The sequence below is a fragment of the Podarcis gaigeae genome (genome assembly GCF_964106915.1).
Source record: "Podarcis gaigeae genome assembly, chromosome: 6".
Taxonomy (NCBI): Eukaryota; Metazoa; Chordata; class Lepidosauria; order Squamata; family Lacertidae; genus Podarcis; species Podarcis gaigeae.
Genome location: NC_139682.1, coordinates 61,301,680 through 61,318,493, shown reverse-complemented (window position 1 = coordinate 61,318,493; position 16,814 = coordinate 61,301,680). Strand labels below are relative to the sequence as shown.

General features: G+C 41.1%; 1 protein-coding gene across 2 annotated transcripts in view; it reads right to left on the bottom strand.

The window, feature by feature from the left end:
• Nucleotides 1–16,814, bottom strand: part of ROR1 (receptor tyrosine kinase like orphan receptor 1) — a 162,163-nt gene that overhangs the window by 108,867 nt on the left and 36,482 nt on the right. The window contains exon 1 of one of the 2 annotated variants that reach the window (XM_083742861.1): nucleotides 6,065–6,176. The exons of the other annotated variant lie outside the window; for it this stretch is intronic. Within the exon in view, the coding sequence (XP_083598987.1) occupies nucleotides 6,065–6,074 (10 nt within the window). The 5' untranslated portion in view covers nucleotides 6,075–6,176. Of the gene's footprint in view, nucleotides 1–6,064; nucleotides 6,177–16,814 lie in introns of those variants that run through there. 2 annotated transcript variants of the gene reach the window in all.

The window sequence follows — 16,814 nt, the reverse complement described above, 5'->3', positions numbered from 1 at the left end:
TGAAAGTAAGGGCGGTGTCATCATCATCATCATCTGAGAGAAATCCAGTCCAAATCCAAAAAGCTGCTTAGGCTCACGCATACGGTTTGTGCCAACCAAGTGGAATTTTAAAGCCCCCCCCCCCTTTTAAGAGCTTATCCCTTTTAACATAACTGCTTTTGAAACTTCCTTTCGCTTCAAAAGTAGGTTGGCGTGTGAATCGTTCAACAATGACAACCCCATATTTGTTAACAGAGTGAGCTTCAATGTTCTTTGCAGAACCTTCAAAAGTTACAACAAGCCTTTCCATGACAAGGCTTCACTATGAAGCATATGATACCTTTAGACTAGAGTTGGAGCCCCTTCCAACTCCATGGGTCTATGATTATATCTGCTTCAGATGACTGGAAAAGAGAATTCTTTTTCATAATGGTGTATGATGTGGTGCTGCCTTATACCCCATTAGACTACTTCTCCAGCTAGTCTAATAATAACAGGATCAGGCACTTCTCATATTTCTCCCCACACCTCTCACCGACTTCTTCACATGCTCTGCTAGGTTTAGCGCCTCGTTCTTCCCTGCAGCTTTTCCAATTTTGGCTACTGCTGATTATTCTCAACTTGCTGTACCTATTATTTGTTCCAGCAATCAGTGTTTGAAGTCAGAAGGAAATGAGGTGTGGTAAGTGACAGGCAGATCCCACTGTGGGAGAAGGTAAGACAAACACAAACTCCACAGGTTTTTTTTTCTTCTGAAATTCAAAGTTCACCCACCCAGCTAACCATCTCTAGTCCGCAAGCCTTGAAGGGGGCGCTGGCTTAATGTGGTCTCAAACACTCTGGGTCATCATATACCTGACTTGGTATTTCTCTGTTTTCCTCATCAAGATTGGGAGAATAGGAGCCTGAACTTGGCAGCATCTTTTCATAGTTAAGGGGTGGTGCTTCTGCAACCCAAGAGAGAAGAATTTACCTGTCTTCCACAGTTGCTTGTCTAAATATTCAAAACTCTGCAATAAATGCAACATGTAACAAAAATATACATTATTATCTTCATTTTTCTGTTAACAGCCTTAGTATTCATTGAAGTTCTATCCAAACAGCAAAGATTTGATTCAGGCCAAACGAGAGAAAAACTGAAGGGTGTTAATGTATTTATTTGAACCGTGAACCTGCCATCAAAGAGCTCTACTCTCATATACATATTTTGTCACCAGAATGTTTTAGGCACAAAAAATAAATGATGAAGCAGCTGTTTCATTTTTAAACATAATTAATACTTATGCTGCTCAATTCAAATAAAAATGCAACTTTCTGGAGCCACGTGATTATATGAAAAGTGCTGATTTAATTAAAACAGAGGCTAATTTCAAACCCACACAGTTACAAAGCAAAGCTGGAACATACAACACAAGCCTGCCCTGAAGGCTGAGAAGTAAATGGCAAATTACAAAGAGCTTTTTAAAAGCCACGTGACTTTAAAGCTGATCTCATTATTTTGGACAGCAGACAATTTTATATGCATTGTCAGTACCGAGGCTGATCACATCCTAGTTTTAAGCACTGAACATTAAGTTTATCACAGTTGTTTTCAACTCACCTTTTGTAAGCTGCCCGGGTATTTTCTCTCTGACAATTAGTGCTTAGCGTCAAAGGCCCGAAGGAAAAGTGACTACTAGGCAAACTCCTACAATATTATAAGTATAGTCTATGATACAGCTGTATGTTTTGCTACGACAGGTCAAGCCATGGTTTACTGGGATGTGAATGCTCCTAAAGAACAGTTCACAGTTGGTTTGCTCCTCCCTCAGTCTATTTTACTCTCATACCATATGTGAGCTAACCCAAGATTTGGCTTAGTGGATGTCATCTGAAGCCAAGTTTGTGGTTAAGTTCTCTCCTCCTCAACCAAAAACTGTAGCCAGTGTTTATTTGTGAAGAGAGCACTATTGTACGCAGCTCCTGCTTGTGTTTCTCATAGCATCTGGCTGGCCACTGTGAAAGGAGAATGATAGACTTAATGGGAGTTTGGCTTGATCCAGCAGGGCTTTTCTCATGCTCTTGGCTAGAAAGCTTATATTTTCCAATTTACAAAGCATATGTTTTTCGGTATTCTTTTCTAAGCTCACCAAGTACCACTGCAGTCATTAATGTAGTTGTCCTAATATACATACACTCAAAGGTGGAGGTAGCCTACATTGTATATGTACATTCTCCAAACAGCAATCAAAGAGAAGAGCTGTATTAGAAGCTCAGATCAAAACAGGAGACTCGCTTGTTATTGGATGAAAGGAAAAGGAAGTAGCATCTGTCATCTTAAAGAATACAAAATAGGATCGGACCATTAGCGAAATAATTGGTGAAACGAACCTTTAAATTCACTAATCACAAATTCGTGACTTGTGAGCTGATGACATTACACTAAATAGTTTAATTCACTGCCTCTTGCAATGCATTTAGGATAATTCTTCAAGTAAATTATTCATTCATTCATTTAGCTTATCCATTCAAAATACACTTGCCATCATTAAATCTCCCAATATATATTTCCTGCACTGAGGTTGATTTATAGATTGATTTACTAACTAAATACTTAAAATCAAGGCAAATAAGAAACTAAGCGAAACCTTTAAACTCAATTGTGATAAGAAAACGAAAGTTAAAGCATGTGATGCATATTTCAAAGATAGAGAACGATGGTGAAATTTTAAGTTTAGAATATCCTTTGAAGTGAAAGGCAAGTTTCTGACACATTAAATTAGGCAGGATGATTAAGAAATGCTTTAAAAATTGCGTCATGCCAACCTACCCTGACCTTTACTACAAACCCTCAGGTCTCCAATAAGAGCTGGGTGCTTTGTCAAAGCAATTTACCAGACATCTTATTAGCTGTGTCAGGGGGTCTCACTCTTTAATTTGTTGAAACTGTTTGTGAAGGAGTTCTGTGCAGCCTTTGAAGACAATGTATGCAGATGAACTTTCTAATTCGTTTCCCCTCTGAACTAGAGAGTCATCTGTTTTCTCAGAAACAATAGCTTTTGCCAACTGTCTCTTGTGGCACTCTCAGAAAAACACAGGTGTTCCCTCTGGTCTTCAAGGAAGAGGAAATACCATACTGATTAAAAATTGGGACGCACTAACCAAGGGAGACTTGAGCTTCTTCCCCCACTTTCCCATCACCTAAATAAATGAGTAGATATGTGACATGTAGCCTGCAACAGGCTTATTCTCAGTGTTCAAACACATAATTGGATAACCCCATGTGGAAGCCAGAAAGATTATACCAAGGAGGCCAAGGAGGAAAGCTGTTCTATTCCACAGCAGCATATGCAGCAGCCTATAAAAATCATAGCCAACATGCTTCATATCCACATTCTAGTTTTTTCCTACAGGACTCTATTGCTTAATACCATTTAAAATGAAATGAAAAGCGGAGCCAAGAACACAAGGTGTAAGAGCCTAAGAGTTTTGCCACTGGCTTCCCTGGAATCAGAATTTTAGCCCTAGTTTTTATGCAGTTGCTTTTTTCTATTTTGATGAGCAGCACAGTTTTTTTGCACTCATACACTTACGTGTATTCCAGCATTGCCTCATTTCTTTCCATCTAGGCTGAAACACACCCTTGAGCATGTAACAGTGAACACACCCATGGCTCGTAAAAACACTTTCCAACTCTCCTCCCCAACTCCTTTAACTATGAATCATCTGTGCTGTTTACTACCAGGATCTACTAATGGAATTTTGCCTTCATGAATTCCTCTCCTGGATCTAGAAATCACTGTGACTTAGTACTTAGAGCCTCACTGTCCCCAGTGAATGCTACCTACAGCCAATGACTCATCATCAGGCTCTCAGTAAGTCTGTTGACTTGAGAATCACTGCTGCAGAGCTTGTGTCTTCAGAACTTCAGATATTCCTTGTCAGGATCAATCAATCAAAAGAAATGCAAAGTCATTTGTGCTAAATCTCTGTCGCTCTCACAGATCTTAAGAGGATGTTGAAATTTCATAGTGGTGAAATGTGTCCACCAGATGTCATCATCAGAAAATGAATCCATGAGCAATATCTACAGTACAAGATCCAGTCTGGACACGTGTAAGTGGTTTTTCATGCTTCCAGTACAACATATAAAGTAAGGACCCCTAATCTTGTTTCAGTGGGATGCACCTGTTGGCTTCACACTTGGCCTCAATGCATGTGCATGGATGGGCTCTCCAAGAATTAGCAAGTGGTTGTGCAAGGTGCTGCGTAAGTAGCCAATGCATGTGCAGTGATATATACATAGAAGCCTCTTGCACATTGTGGATTATTGGCTCAGAGTCTGGGAACACAGTTAGCAGATGTCGCCTTGATCCCCACCCCTCATATTCAGTGTATGTATTGAGGGAATTAGGAAGAGGCTTATGGCTGTAACTCAAATACACAAACTTAGCAGAATCATGTTATTTATCAGTCTGGAATCCTTGCATCTTGTAAACATCTGAATTGACTAGCCCACACTGCCAAAGAACCCAACTCCTTTTGAGCATCCTAAACACCTGAGTTCTCTTTTATTTTCAAATAAATGCCCAAGTAACCATGTTTAAGCAACACTATCCTCCATCAGTTGTTTTAAAGTACTGCCAAAAACTCTTGTTTGGAATCAAGGTTTTCGCCCTGGGCCCTTCCCAAATACCATAAAGTCTAAACTTCATCTTAGTGAACACTGTCATTCTGTTTCTCAAGGTTTCAGATGGGATTACAGTGTAAAAAACTCACATCTATATGGTGGTTTTGAAAAGGTCAGATGCACATCCAACCTCAAAACCTACACATGCCACCTTGGTCTTTCATGAGCCCCATCTATTCACAGCCAGAAATTACAGAGCCCATCAGCATGATATAATGCAGGTACTCCATACAAGAACAGAACTGATCTTTCCAGTGTTCCAGTCACTTCTTGCCCTTCCCATTCGGTGTTGGAGAACTCAGATTTTATTTTTCTGTTCTGCATGCCATCCATGTTTAGAAATAGTGTAAATAATTAAGTTATAACAGTGAGCCACCATAGCAATTAGAAAGGAGCAAATCACAGTCCTATCTTAATACAAGACTGAAGGAATACATGCCATTACCTGTTTCTTTGCCCTTTGATAAACCACATGAAGGGTAAAGCAAGTTAACAAATGCAGTTCACCAAGCCAGAGTTTGTGCAAGTGCATATTTCCATACTTTGTCTTCTATGAAAGAGAACGTTTCCACATGCCTGCCCACTGATACACAGACAGCAATGTCAAATACAGTATTTTTCAGTGAAAACTGCATCCCAAAAAAAGTCAGAGACCAAGCTGTGCACTGGGCCTATCAATGTTTCCTTTATGTGAGAGCCAAGTTAACATTCTTTGATAACAGTTCCATCTCTCAAGAAGTATAAATCACTATCTTATTAAAACCGTTTGAAATAAGGAAAGCATTTTGGGAGCCAAGCATTTATGTAATGTTAAGTGTCCTGCAACTGTTGATGGGATTCAAATGCCTCTCTTTTACTGGCTTTAATTTAGAACTACTACATGAAGCCTATCCAGCCTTAAACCAATTTGTTACTCGCATAAACATATTGAAACAAGTGCTGCATCTCACTTCAAAAAACCCCCCTGCAACTCTTTAAAGCTATATGAAAAAGGAATTGTTCAAGCACCCTTGCCTAGACTTTCCAGAATTTTGCTTCAGGATGAGAACAGAAATCGTGCTCCGGCAGCGCAGCGGCAGCAGGAGGCCCCATTAGCTAAAGTGGTGCTTCAAGTTAAGAACAGTTTCAGGTTAAGTATGGACCTCCAGAATGAATTAAGTACTTAACCTGAGGTACCACTGTACATAACAATGCTAAACACAGGGTCGAGAAAGGTTACCGACCCTATGAATATGTTAAATTCTGCTTCTTGACAGGTCATTTTGTATGGGCAGTAACAAAACAAAAACAATGCTTCCCCCCACCCACCCCCGGTTCCACAAGGCAAAAAAGAAATCCACGACATCTAAAGACAGACAAAATGCCACATCACTGTAAGACACTTGCAATTAAAGCTTTATGATGTAGAAAATATACCTGCCAGCATTTGTGTAGGCAGACACCTGCTATTCTCTGCCAGCACATCTTGCTTTCATTTCTCAGCTGCACAGCTCTGGAAGGCGGCAATCTGAGTGTTCAGCTCCCCATCCGACCTTCTAATTAACAGGCACCAACAGCTAATCTCTACTTGCAATCACTGTATTTGCCTTCACAGTGAAAGTTGCACCACAACTCCCTCAGGAGATCACTGGTTTCAACCCTTTCAGAAGCTGTAAACTCCACAAGGGCACCCCAGATTTAAGAATAGGGAGCTCCTGCAAAAAAATAAAAAAATAAAAAATGGACATGTGAACATAATTGTTTGTACCAAACAGGGAATAACAAAGCACCTTAGGCAGCCACCTCAGTTTTTCTCTAGGCATGAAGCATTCATACACTGTAGACCTGGGAAATCTGGGCTGAAGTCCCAACTCAGCCTTGAACTCACTGGGTGGCCTTTGCTAAGGCATTAAATCACAGGCTCTGAGTCTAAAACTAGAATAATAAATGATCAAGGTGTGGTTGTATAAATAAACATGATAAAAGATTACAAGGCACTAGTATGCTGATCAATAAAATTCTCTTGGAAGTTTGTGTTTATGATAACGCCACTGTGCACTGGCTCATTCCAGGTGAGCAAAACATGCTGAGGCACTTCTCACTCTGCCTAGGGTTTAGCTGTGAGTGATCTGTGCAGATCTGTGTGCAATATTTGTGCCCTGTCCGAATTAATGCTCCACTTGCAGGTTTTATGGCATGTTAACAAGCACTTTCTATATGGTGTCATGCGTTTTTTATGGTCTACCTCATCATTACTATTGCTCCAACATTTCACATTCATCGCCCCTATGTTAAAATATTCTTATGAATTGTGGGGGGCAGACTCCCACCCCCATAACCTCTGCATTCAGTGAAGGGTTAGAATGTGAGCAAACCCATAAATTCAAGAATTTAGCAAGGCCTGGAAATATTACCAGCTAGCTTTTTCATGAGGCCAGCCTTGCAACAGCTCGCTAGGGGTGGGTCACTGAAGAAACAGAAGGTTGATAACGGCCTGGTTTGTTTGATAATGGTAAGCCATCACAAGCATCTTACCACCATGCCTCATTCCAAAGGAACACAAACATTGGTTAAGTGCCAAGACCCCTGTAATCTTGCTTTGTTGTTGTTTAGTCGTGTCCGACTCTTCGTGACCCCATGGACCAGAGCACGCCAGGCACTCCTATCTTCCACTGCCTCCCGCAGTTTGGTCAGACTCATGTTTGTAGCTTCGAGAACGCTGTCTAACCATCTTGTCCTCTGTCCTCCCCTTCTTTTTGTGCCCTCAATCTTTCCCAACATCAGGGTCTTTTCCAGGGAGTCTTCTCATCTCATGAGGTGGCCAAAGTATTGGAGCCTCAGCTTCAGGATCTGTCCTTCCAGTGAGCACTAAGGGCTGATTTCCTTCAGAATGGGTAGGTTTGATCTTCTTGCAGTCCATGGGACTCTCAAGAGTCTCCTCCAGCACCACAGTTCAAAAGCATCAATTCTTCAGCGATCAGCCTTCTTTATGGTCCAGCTCTCACTTCCATACATCACTACAGGGAAAACCATGGCCTTTACTATATGGACCTTTGTTGGAAAGGTGATGTCTCTGCTTTTTAAGATGTTGTCTAGGTTTGCCATTGCCTTTCTCCCAAGGAGCAGGCGTCTTTTAATTTCGTGACTGCTGTCACCATCTGCAGTGATCATGGAGCCCAAGAAAGTAAAATCTCTCACTGCCTCTATTTCTTCCCCTTCTGTTTGCCAGGAGGTGATGGGCCCAGTGGCCATGATCTTCGTTTTTTTGATGTTGAGCTTCAGACCATATTTTGTGCTCTCCTCTTTCACCCTCATTAAAAGGTTCTTTAATTCCTCCTCACTTTCTGCCATCAAGGTTGTGTCATCTGCATATCTGAGGTTGTTGATATTTCTTCCGGCAATCTTAATTCCGGCTTTGGATTCATCCAGCCCTAACGTCCAATGGGGCTTCCACGGCTTCTGATTGGCTGCAGGAGCTTCCAGCAGCCAATCAGAAGTTGCACTTTGGTTTCCGAACGTTTTGGAAGTCGAACGGACTTCCGGAATGGATTCCATTCGACTTCAAAGGTACGACTGTACAGTGGTACCTCGAGTTAAGTACTTAATTCACTCCGGAGGTCCATTCTTAACCTGAAACTGTTCTTAACCTGAAGCACCACTTTAGCTAATGGGGACTCCTGCTGCTGCTGTGCCGCCGGAGCCCAATTTCTGTTCTTATCCTGAAGCAAAGTTCTTAACCTGAAGCACTATTTCTGGGTTAGCGGAGTGTGTAACCTGAAGCGTATGTAACCTGAGGTACCACTGTATAGGGAAATTTACTAATGTTTGATGTTTTATTATGCTTTACATCTCTTGGAAGCCACCCAGAGTGGGGCAACACATATATTATTATTGTTATTGTTCTTGTTATTCAGTTCCCAGAGTTCCCCAGAAAGAGGGATGGGTTATTAAACTATCCAGAAATAGGAGGAATGGGAAATTTCTAGTGTAGATGGGACCAGAGTGGCTAAAGAGACTTGAATGAAAACAAAGCTATCTGGTCTCCTTTTCCTCTGATATTCTTGTGGCAAAGAGGTTAGTAGTTTTGCAACAGCACTACTGCAACTGGTAGTTGCTGGTGTTGACTTCACCATAGTCAATGAAGGACAATCAATGAGGAGAAAGACTGCCCCAGTCTTCAAGGAAACCACGTAGAAGCTGAAACAATATTCATGCAAAGATCTGACTACAAGGGGATCAAATGCTAATGCAAATTGTTACCCCGTTACCTCTGCCTGCAAGGAGGAATCTGATCTCTTATCAGCAAATTGGACTAAGTTACACATTCTGTCTAGACCTAAGTGACATGTGGGTGCAAAACAAAATACAAAAAAAGGATTTGAAATGTACACCTTGTGGTTGCAGTGCTGTCAACTATTCCCTTCCTATTGTTTAACTATTTCCTTATGCAAGTGATAACAAGATACAGGCTTATTATTCAAAGCTTGCACCTTTACATAATTTAACATAATTGTTCACAACACTTATTTGGCTACTTGTGTCTACATGATGTTTATGGCATGTGAATTCCATCTTTTCATCCAAGGTCACCTTAATCTGATTTAGTATTTTAACTTTTGTACTTTTAAAGTAGGGGGTTGTAACTTCTTCTTGAATGTAGTGTTTTATATTTTGTAAACTGCTTTGAGGGTTGTTGGGGTTTTTACCATCAAGCGGTATTTAATTTTATGAAATTAGTAAACACAAAAATAAAACTAACATCTACTTTAAGGTGTATTGTTGTGTCTCTGATTTATGGTCATATTTTTGTAAATATTTATCCAATTTGGACATTCCCTGCATCTAATTTTTAAAAAATGAGTTGGTTAACAAATATGCCATGTGCTTGAAATAGCTGTGTGTGATTGTTACCATGTTTTGTAATTTCTGGCTTTTTTCTGACTAGACCCCTCTCAGCACTTCACCCATCAACATTCAGCAATGGGTACAAGCTTCACATTCCCATTGTACTGAAAGACAGGTGTAAAGATGAATGTGCATCCACGCCATAAAATATAAAAGGGGTTTTCACATTGCTTGATTAAAAGTACCCACGTGCAAACTACACCTACAAAGGCTACAGCTAGCAATTCAATCCTGATACGGAATAAAGGAAAAACATTTCAGGTGCTCTTTTATTAAGAGGCTTGAAGAAAGATAAATCATTTCATGCATCCCAAACACAGTCAGAATCCACATTCTGGAAAACTTGTTATTCTAGTAAACTTCTCTCTCTCTTATGCAATGTTTTGTGCCTATAAGGCACAATGGGTACATTTCAACTAGGTAAGCAATCTACAGCTTCTGGGTTACCTGGAGGTTCTTTGGAACTTAATTAGAATCCCAAGAAACTTCCCATGCTATTTGTATTCTTGGGGTATGTGTAGAGTTTGTGTGCCTTTTTTTCCAGGGGGGTGAGGGTTGTTTCCATGTGTTCCCAGTGTGTATTTGCTAAAAATGCATCATATGAAACAAATTTTAGATTTCCTATTTGACAGATGGGAAACATGGGCCTTGGCCATGCATGGCAATCCTTTAATAAAATCATATGGCATTGCAAGCAGCAACTGAACCCAAAAAAAAAAAAAAGTTACGGTAAATGTGAGTTTGCCTTTAATGGCGGCAAATGATTAAAAAAAATAGAACTTGACAGTTTTAAATCATTTGGGTCTGACAGGTTGTGCTTAGACACACAGGTGTTCCGCACTAGGCTGACCTTACTCTCAGGGTACATATGTGCCATAAATCATTGAGCATCTTGTAAAATCAATTACAAGGACAAGACATTGTGGATCTGCTCTTACAAGAGAAAGAAAGAAAAGAACCCTACACCTGTGCTGCTGAGAGCAGAATCAAACACACAATGATGACATTCTTCTACCTTCCATTTATCCTTCTGATTTATTCTTGTCATTGAAGAAAATTCCCCCATTGTTTCATATTAAAGAACAATGGTGGAAACCAATAGCTTGCAGAACCCCAAGTCTCATTCAAATTCTACTGCATTTGAGGCACTAGTTTCAATGAGCACTGCATAACACAAACAAACAAAACCCACAATATGAAATGAATGTCTGATTAAAAATCACGTGCCGAGGCCCAGGTTACTAAAAATGAAAGTATTGTTGTAATGAAGCAAGTTCAGAAAGCATCTTCAATTGGATTTGCTATTACAAAGGTATTGCTGTGCAATAAATATTTAATATTAACTTTCTGGATCAGTCTAGGCTGAACCAAACAGTGAACATGGAATATTTATGACTAGTCAGACTGCTGGCTCTTATGCACCTCTTAACTGACATGGGAAAGGCCTTTCTGGTCGTGACCCACATTCCATCTATGAAGAAACATGGTTGGACAATGGCCTTGGTTGGGCTGGGTTATAAATAAATTACTGAGATTGCAAAACAGTTACATTGGTCACATCTTTTAAAACACAATAAAAAGAAAGCATTTAAACTACCTGGGCATACTTCTTGATTAGGGAAGATCAAGCCAATTAACAAACAAACAGGTTTAATGTTATACATGGGTAGTGATGAGGGGTGTTTTCTTAATTTTGAGTACCCCAAAATAGGGGGCATCTTATACATGGGGGCATCTTATACACGGAAAAATACAGTATACATATATACCTATACATATCTATATTTTGCAGTCTTTCAAAAAGAGAGGGGCTGGAAACTAGTGTGTTGATATACTGATATGAAGAGGATACATATCAGTATACAGAAGCAGCTAAGTTACTATAAAAGGTAAAGGTACCCCTGCCCGTACGGGCCAGTCTTGCCAGACTCTAGGGTTGTGCGCTCATCTCACTCTATAGGCCGGGAGCCAGCGCTGTCCGCAGACACTTCCGGGTCACGTGGCCAGCGTGAGAAGCTGCATCTGGCGAGCCAGTGCAGCACACGGAACGCCATTTACCTTTCCGCTGGTAAGCGGTCCCTATTTATCTACTTGCACCCAGAGGTGCTTTCGAACTGCTAGGTAGGCAGGCGCTGGGACCGAACGGCGGGGGCGCACCCCGTCGCGAGGATTCGAACCGCCGACCATGCGATTGGCAAGTCCTAGGCGCTGAGGTTTTACCCACAGCACCACCCGCAGTTACTATACTGCTTCCTATTTCGCCTATTTCATTCATTGGCAAGTTAAATATGGTGAGGGGGAATGACACAGTCCTGCAATGTCAGCAGGTCTGCCCCAATAGAAAGTGACCTGAGAAAGCGCTCTCGGTGTACATATGCATGCAGGAAGCGCTTGAGAAGTGCATTTTCGTCACAAAAAGAATTATAACCATTCCAGCAGAATGCACTTTAGATTGAAAAATAATATAGGATGCGGATGACATGGCAATGATATCATTTGTACAGGGTTCCAAAAAGGTGCCTCCATTCTGCACTGAATGCTCTTCATCATACAGTGTGTACATGTGCCCTTAATCTGCCTCTGGTTCCTGCTAATAACAACAACAACAACAACAACAACAACAACAACAACAACAACAACAATAATACAAAGTAGAAGTCACAAATAGAGCTATCTTGCCAGGACCTGATAAGTTTTGCTTTAAAACAGTTGAAAACTTTTAAAGGGCCTCTTAAAACATGAAATGCCAGAATACCTTGATTTTCAGTTTTAGCTGTGCTAAGCTGCGCCGTCCAAATGTTTGTTTCTTTTTTAAAAAAAGTTTGGCGGGAAAGAGGAAAATGATAGATAGCTAAGAAAATTATGCAAATAATTTACAAATGGAAAAAGCAACAAAGAAATGTTGCTCCCAAGGGGAATTCAATTGAAACCTGGAAACTTGATTCAAGAGAGGATGACAAAACCAGTTCTATACATTGCCTTAAAATACTCTATACTTGTTTGGGGAAAGTCTTCTAGGGATTCCATCTACCCTAATGAACAAGAGATGTGGAAAAGAAGGCTGGATTTTCATGTACCGTATTTTTCGCCCTATAGGACGCACTTTTTCCCCTCTAAAAATGAAGGGGAAATGTGTGTGCATCCTATGGGGCGCATACAGGCTTTCGCTGAAGCCTGGAGAGCAAGAGGAGTCGGTGCGCACCGATCCCCCTCGCTCTCCAGGCTTCAGGAAGCTCTGCGCAACCCTCGGGAGACCGGCACGAAGCCGTGCCGGGCTCCCGAGGGTTGCGTGAAGCTGCCTGCGCTCCCGGGCTTGGCGCAGTTCCGCGCAACCCTCCGGAGCCCGGCGCAAAGCCACGCCGGGCTCCCGAGGGTTGCGCAGAGCTGCCTGCGCTCCAGGGCTTCCCGGAGAGCTGCCTGCATTCTGAAGCCTGGGGCGCGCTGAAAAGCGCACCTGGGCTTCACGCAGCTCTCCACAAGCCTGGGGAGACCGGCGCAGCTCGCTAGGCTTGCAGATAGCAGGCTGTTCTGGGGGCTGGGGTCGGGGGAAGCTCGGGCTTCCCTCACGCCAGCCCCGTGCCTGGGGGGGGGGATATATATGTTTTCTTTATTTCCCCCCCAAAAAAACTAGGTGCGTCCTATGGGGCGGTGCGTCCTATGGGGCGAAAAATACGGTATTCACACCCTTGCTTTAGAGTTGTTATCCTTTGCATACAATCAGGTTAGCCCCGGATGTGCAATATTTACAAGATATGTAAATCAGGATTCTCTTCACTAAATATTTTAGTTTAAAAATTTATGGGGGACAGCAATTTCATAATAATAAACAAGAATGGAATTTATTTTATGTTGATATAGACACTTGAGACATTTACACCACACACTGCAAAATAGTCACAGCATATTCATAAATGTCGGGGACTGGCAAAGCTCCGAAGCGTGTGTGGTAGAGGCTGGGGACCAGGAGAGTGACCCAGGAGAAGGCACAAGTAATTTATGGAGTGTGAAGCCACCCAAAAAGCAGGAGTCAGGGGGAGGAGGGAGAGTCAAGGCAGGAGGAAAGTACACAGGATGTGTTAGAGGAAGAAGGGATGGGTCATGTGAGGAACGGGCCAGTAGATCCCCCCTTTCCCCTTCCCCACTGTCTCCTAGAACCAGGAGTGGCTTGAAAAGGGAAGAGCAGTGAAGACTTCCATACAGGAGTAGTCTCAGGTTGTAAGCAGGCAACTCGACAGAGGAGGGTATATAAGCCAAAAGAGGGCAGGGGCCCTCTGTTGCTGCAACAGCTCCCTATGGCTAAGACCTGTGGACCGCTGCCTAGAGGCTAAAAGCGTGTGTGTATCTGGAGCACCGTGGAACCTGCTGAAGTGTTTTTCTTGCTGATAAAGAGTAAACTAACAGATGTGTGCTTTTTCCTTATCAGGGATGGGCCACGACATGATATGATATTCCATGATACGGAATACGAACATGAACCAAGTAGCAACCTGCTTAGCATAACCATTAATGATTTTGACAGTTCATTTGATGTAAGATGTAAAATTTGATGTAAAAATTTTTGCCACAACAGAAGTTAATTAACTTACATTTACAGAAATGTTGCTTGCAAACTCAGTTCCACCAAACTGAGATACTTTGAAGTAAAGTGACTGATTTGGCTCCAACTTTAAAATGACTATTGAATAAAACAGAGAGAGGCGGGAAGAAATTCAAACAAAGCCCAGCAAACCTAAGTGATTGCTTTGTTGTCCTGCGAGAAACATTGGCTTAGTTTGAACAATGTGAACACACCCCATTTTCATGCTGCCCCTTCTTTCCATCCATTTCAGCATGCTGCAATAAGCCAGAAAGTAGTCAACCAACCATAGTTTGCCATTTTGACCTAGCGATTATGGTAACCAGGTTTGGAACAAGCCAGTTTCCTGGTTGGATGGAATAGGAAACTATGGTAACTGCTGGGTTTAATTAAGGCATTTTTAGAAAGGAAGGAGGGAAGTACGGTATTATATGTGTAAGCAGAAGGCTCTTACATATATTGGTTTATAAAGCTGAGATATGATTTCCCAAATGCAAGTCCTGTTGACTCAAACTAAGTGACAGGCTGCCACAATAGGAAAAAGTATGAATTGTTGCCCTTCTTTCTGGCTTTCAAGTATGAGAATTTGGGATATCAGAAATAAACCCTTAGTGACATTTAATGGTTGATTTAAAACAAAAGCAACAACAACTCCAGCAGGATTTTCTAACAGACTGCAAACTCCAGTTGAGTTAATACAGATACTGATGTAATGCATAACAGGATTTAAGAACAGCTAGAAAAATGAAGCTGGGCAGAAGAGGGAGGCAGATTGAATAAATACATGATACCATAGTCTACTCTTAATCTCTTATGACATCCCAGTGTTAAATTAGCACTGATCCTAACAGCCTTCCTGCTATTATCATAAATTCTAGTAAGGATAACAAGCCTTTTACTGGACCAGTCCAGCTTCTTGTGAGACTATGCCATCAACAGCCAAGTCTGCATTGCCTTTGCCTTTTCTTTTTGTTGTAGACAAATTCATCAACTCAAACAATTAAAACTGCACTATGTTTACTTTTACTGCAACATAATCAGAGCATCCTTTTGTTTTTTCAGGACACTATCTAAAAAGGGAGAAAAGTTTTTAAGAGCAGCAAGGTATTGTTGTGTGTGCACTATACATAGAAAGCTGTGACCCTTGAAGTATGAAACTATGCAAACAGTTGACTTAGAGTATTTCCATCATAAACATTTTGACAGCAGGAAGTTTTAGGAAAGATAGCCCTGAAACAGCGTACTCTATGATTATACAAAAGGAAATTAGAACTTGTGTGTGCTTGGTTATAAGAAGAGCACGAAATAGTCACTAAAGTAAACCTTTCCTTCAGTAACAGTGTATAATAGAATCTACCTGGCATGTAACTAGTAGTGCAAAACAATTCATTATTCAACTATAAATTGTAATAAATAATTTCAGCTTGTTCCCAGCCCTAACAGTGGATCACACGCCCACCTTAAAAACAAAATGAAACACTCCTGTAAAGGAAATTAAGTTGTGAACCACCTAGTCCAATGAGAAGATACACAATTGAAGGTGTGAGGGTTGGACTGATGGCCCTACTCCTACTGTGTCAAACCTGGGCTACTCCATGACTGACGTACACACACTGAATAAGGAAGAGAAACCTCTACACCATGCCCTAACAAAAATACCTTCACTGAAGACCTTCCTCACTGTGACCCTGGGCTTCCAAGGTCAGCAAGAAGCATGACAATAAAGCCTTCATTGACTTTCAAAACCAACACAAGTTGTCTGAGGCCAAACTAGAAATGACACAATCCAAGCAATTTGGGTTGCTGTGTATTTGAATGGATTGTGATTGTTGGTAGGAGGGTAGGGGAACACTGACCCACCTATCAAAGTAATCTCATTCTTGATAGAGGGAGCCTTCCTCCTCATGCAAATAGCTGCCAAAAGCACATCAATCCAAATATTCAGTATGTAAATTTGGCAGGAGCATGACACCTGAGATCTGGGACACAATTCTCCATACTGCTCCCATCTTGAAGAAGGAGGGGGCTTCAGAAATATCATGGATTATCAGGAAACTAACAGTAGGTATTAAAACAATGCTTCGCAGCTGGTTAAGAGAAATTCACTTCAAAAAAGTCAGTGATTGAAAGAGGCCCACAAATAAAGACAGAATATTTCTGAACAGATTCCATAAGCAAGAGCTGCAAATCAATACTTGACACAATTTTGTGACATTTGCAGAAGGAACATATAGAATATGGTCCAAATCCAGTATCCAGCATTTATCCTGGCTTCCTTCTATTTAAGATGGAAGTATAACCAGCTAGGACCTGAGAACATTTTTATAGCTTCTTTGTTCAGTGCTTGAAGTAGTGAGGACAGTTTAAATGTTTAGTGAGGACATAAAACTAAAACAGTATCTCTGTGCAATTATTTCAAGTGTTTTGTACTACTTACTTTAAAAAGAAAGAAAATCAGTTAACTTTCAGAAAGTAAACAATGCAAAACTCCTTCAAATAACTCCTTAAAGCATTGCTCCAGAGTTTTAAACATCATTCCAGAACTCTGTTTTAGAAACCCTTTTATTTCTTGGTTTTTTCCCTCTCCTCAGCAACCCAATTTTCATGCCTGCAAATGGCATCAGTTGATGAAAAGCATTTGTTCCTTTTCAGTCCTAAGTAAAACCAGCCATGTTAAAACAGGTCAGGTAAAACACATACAGCTAT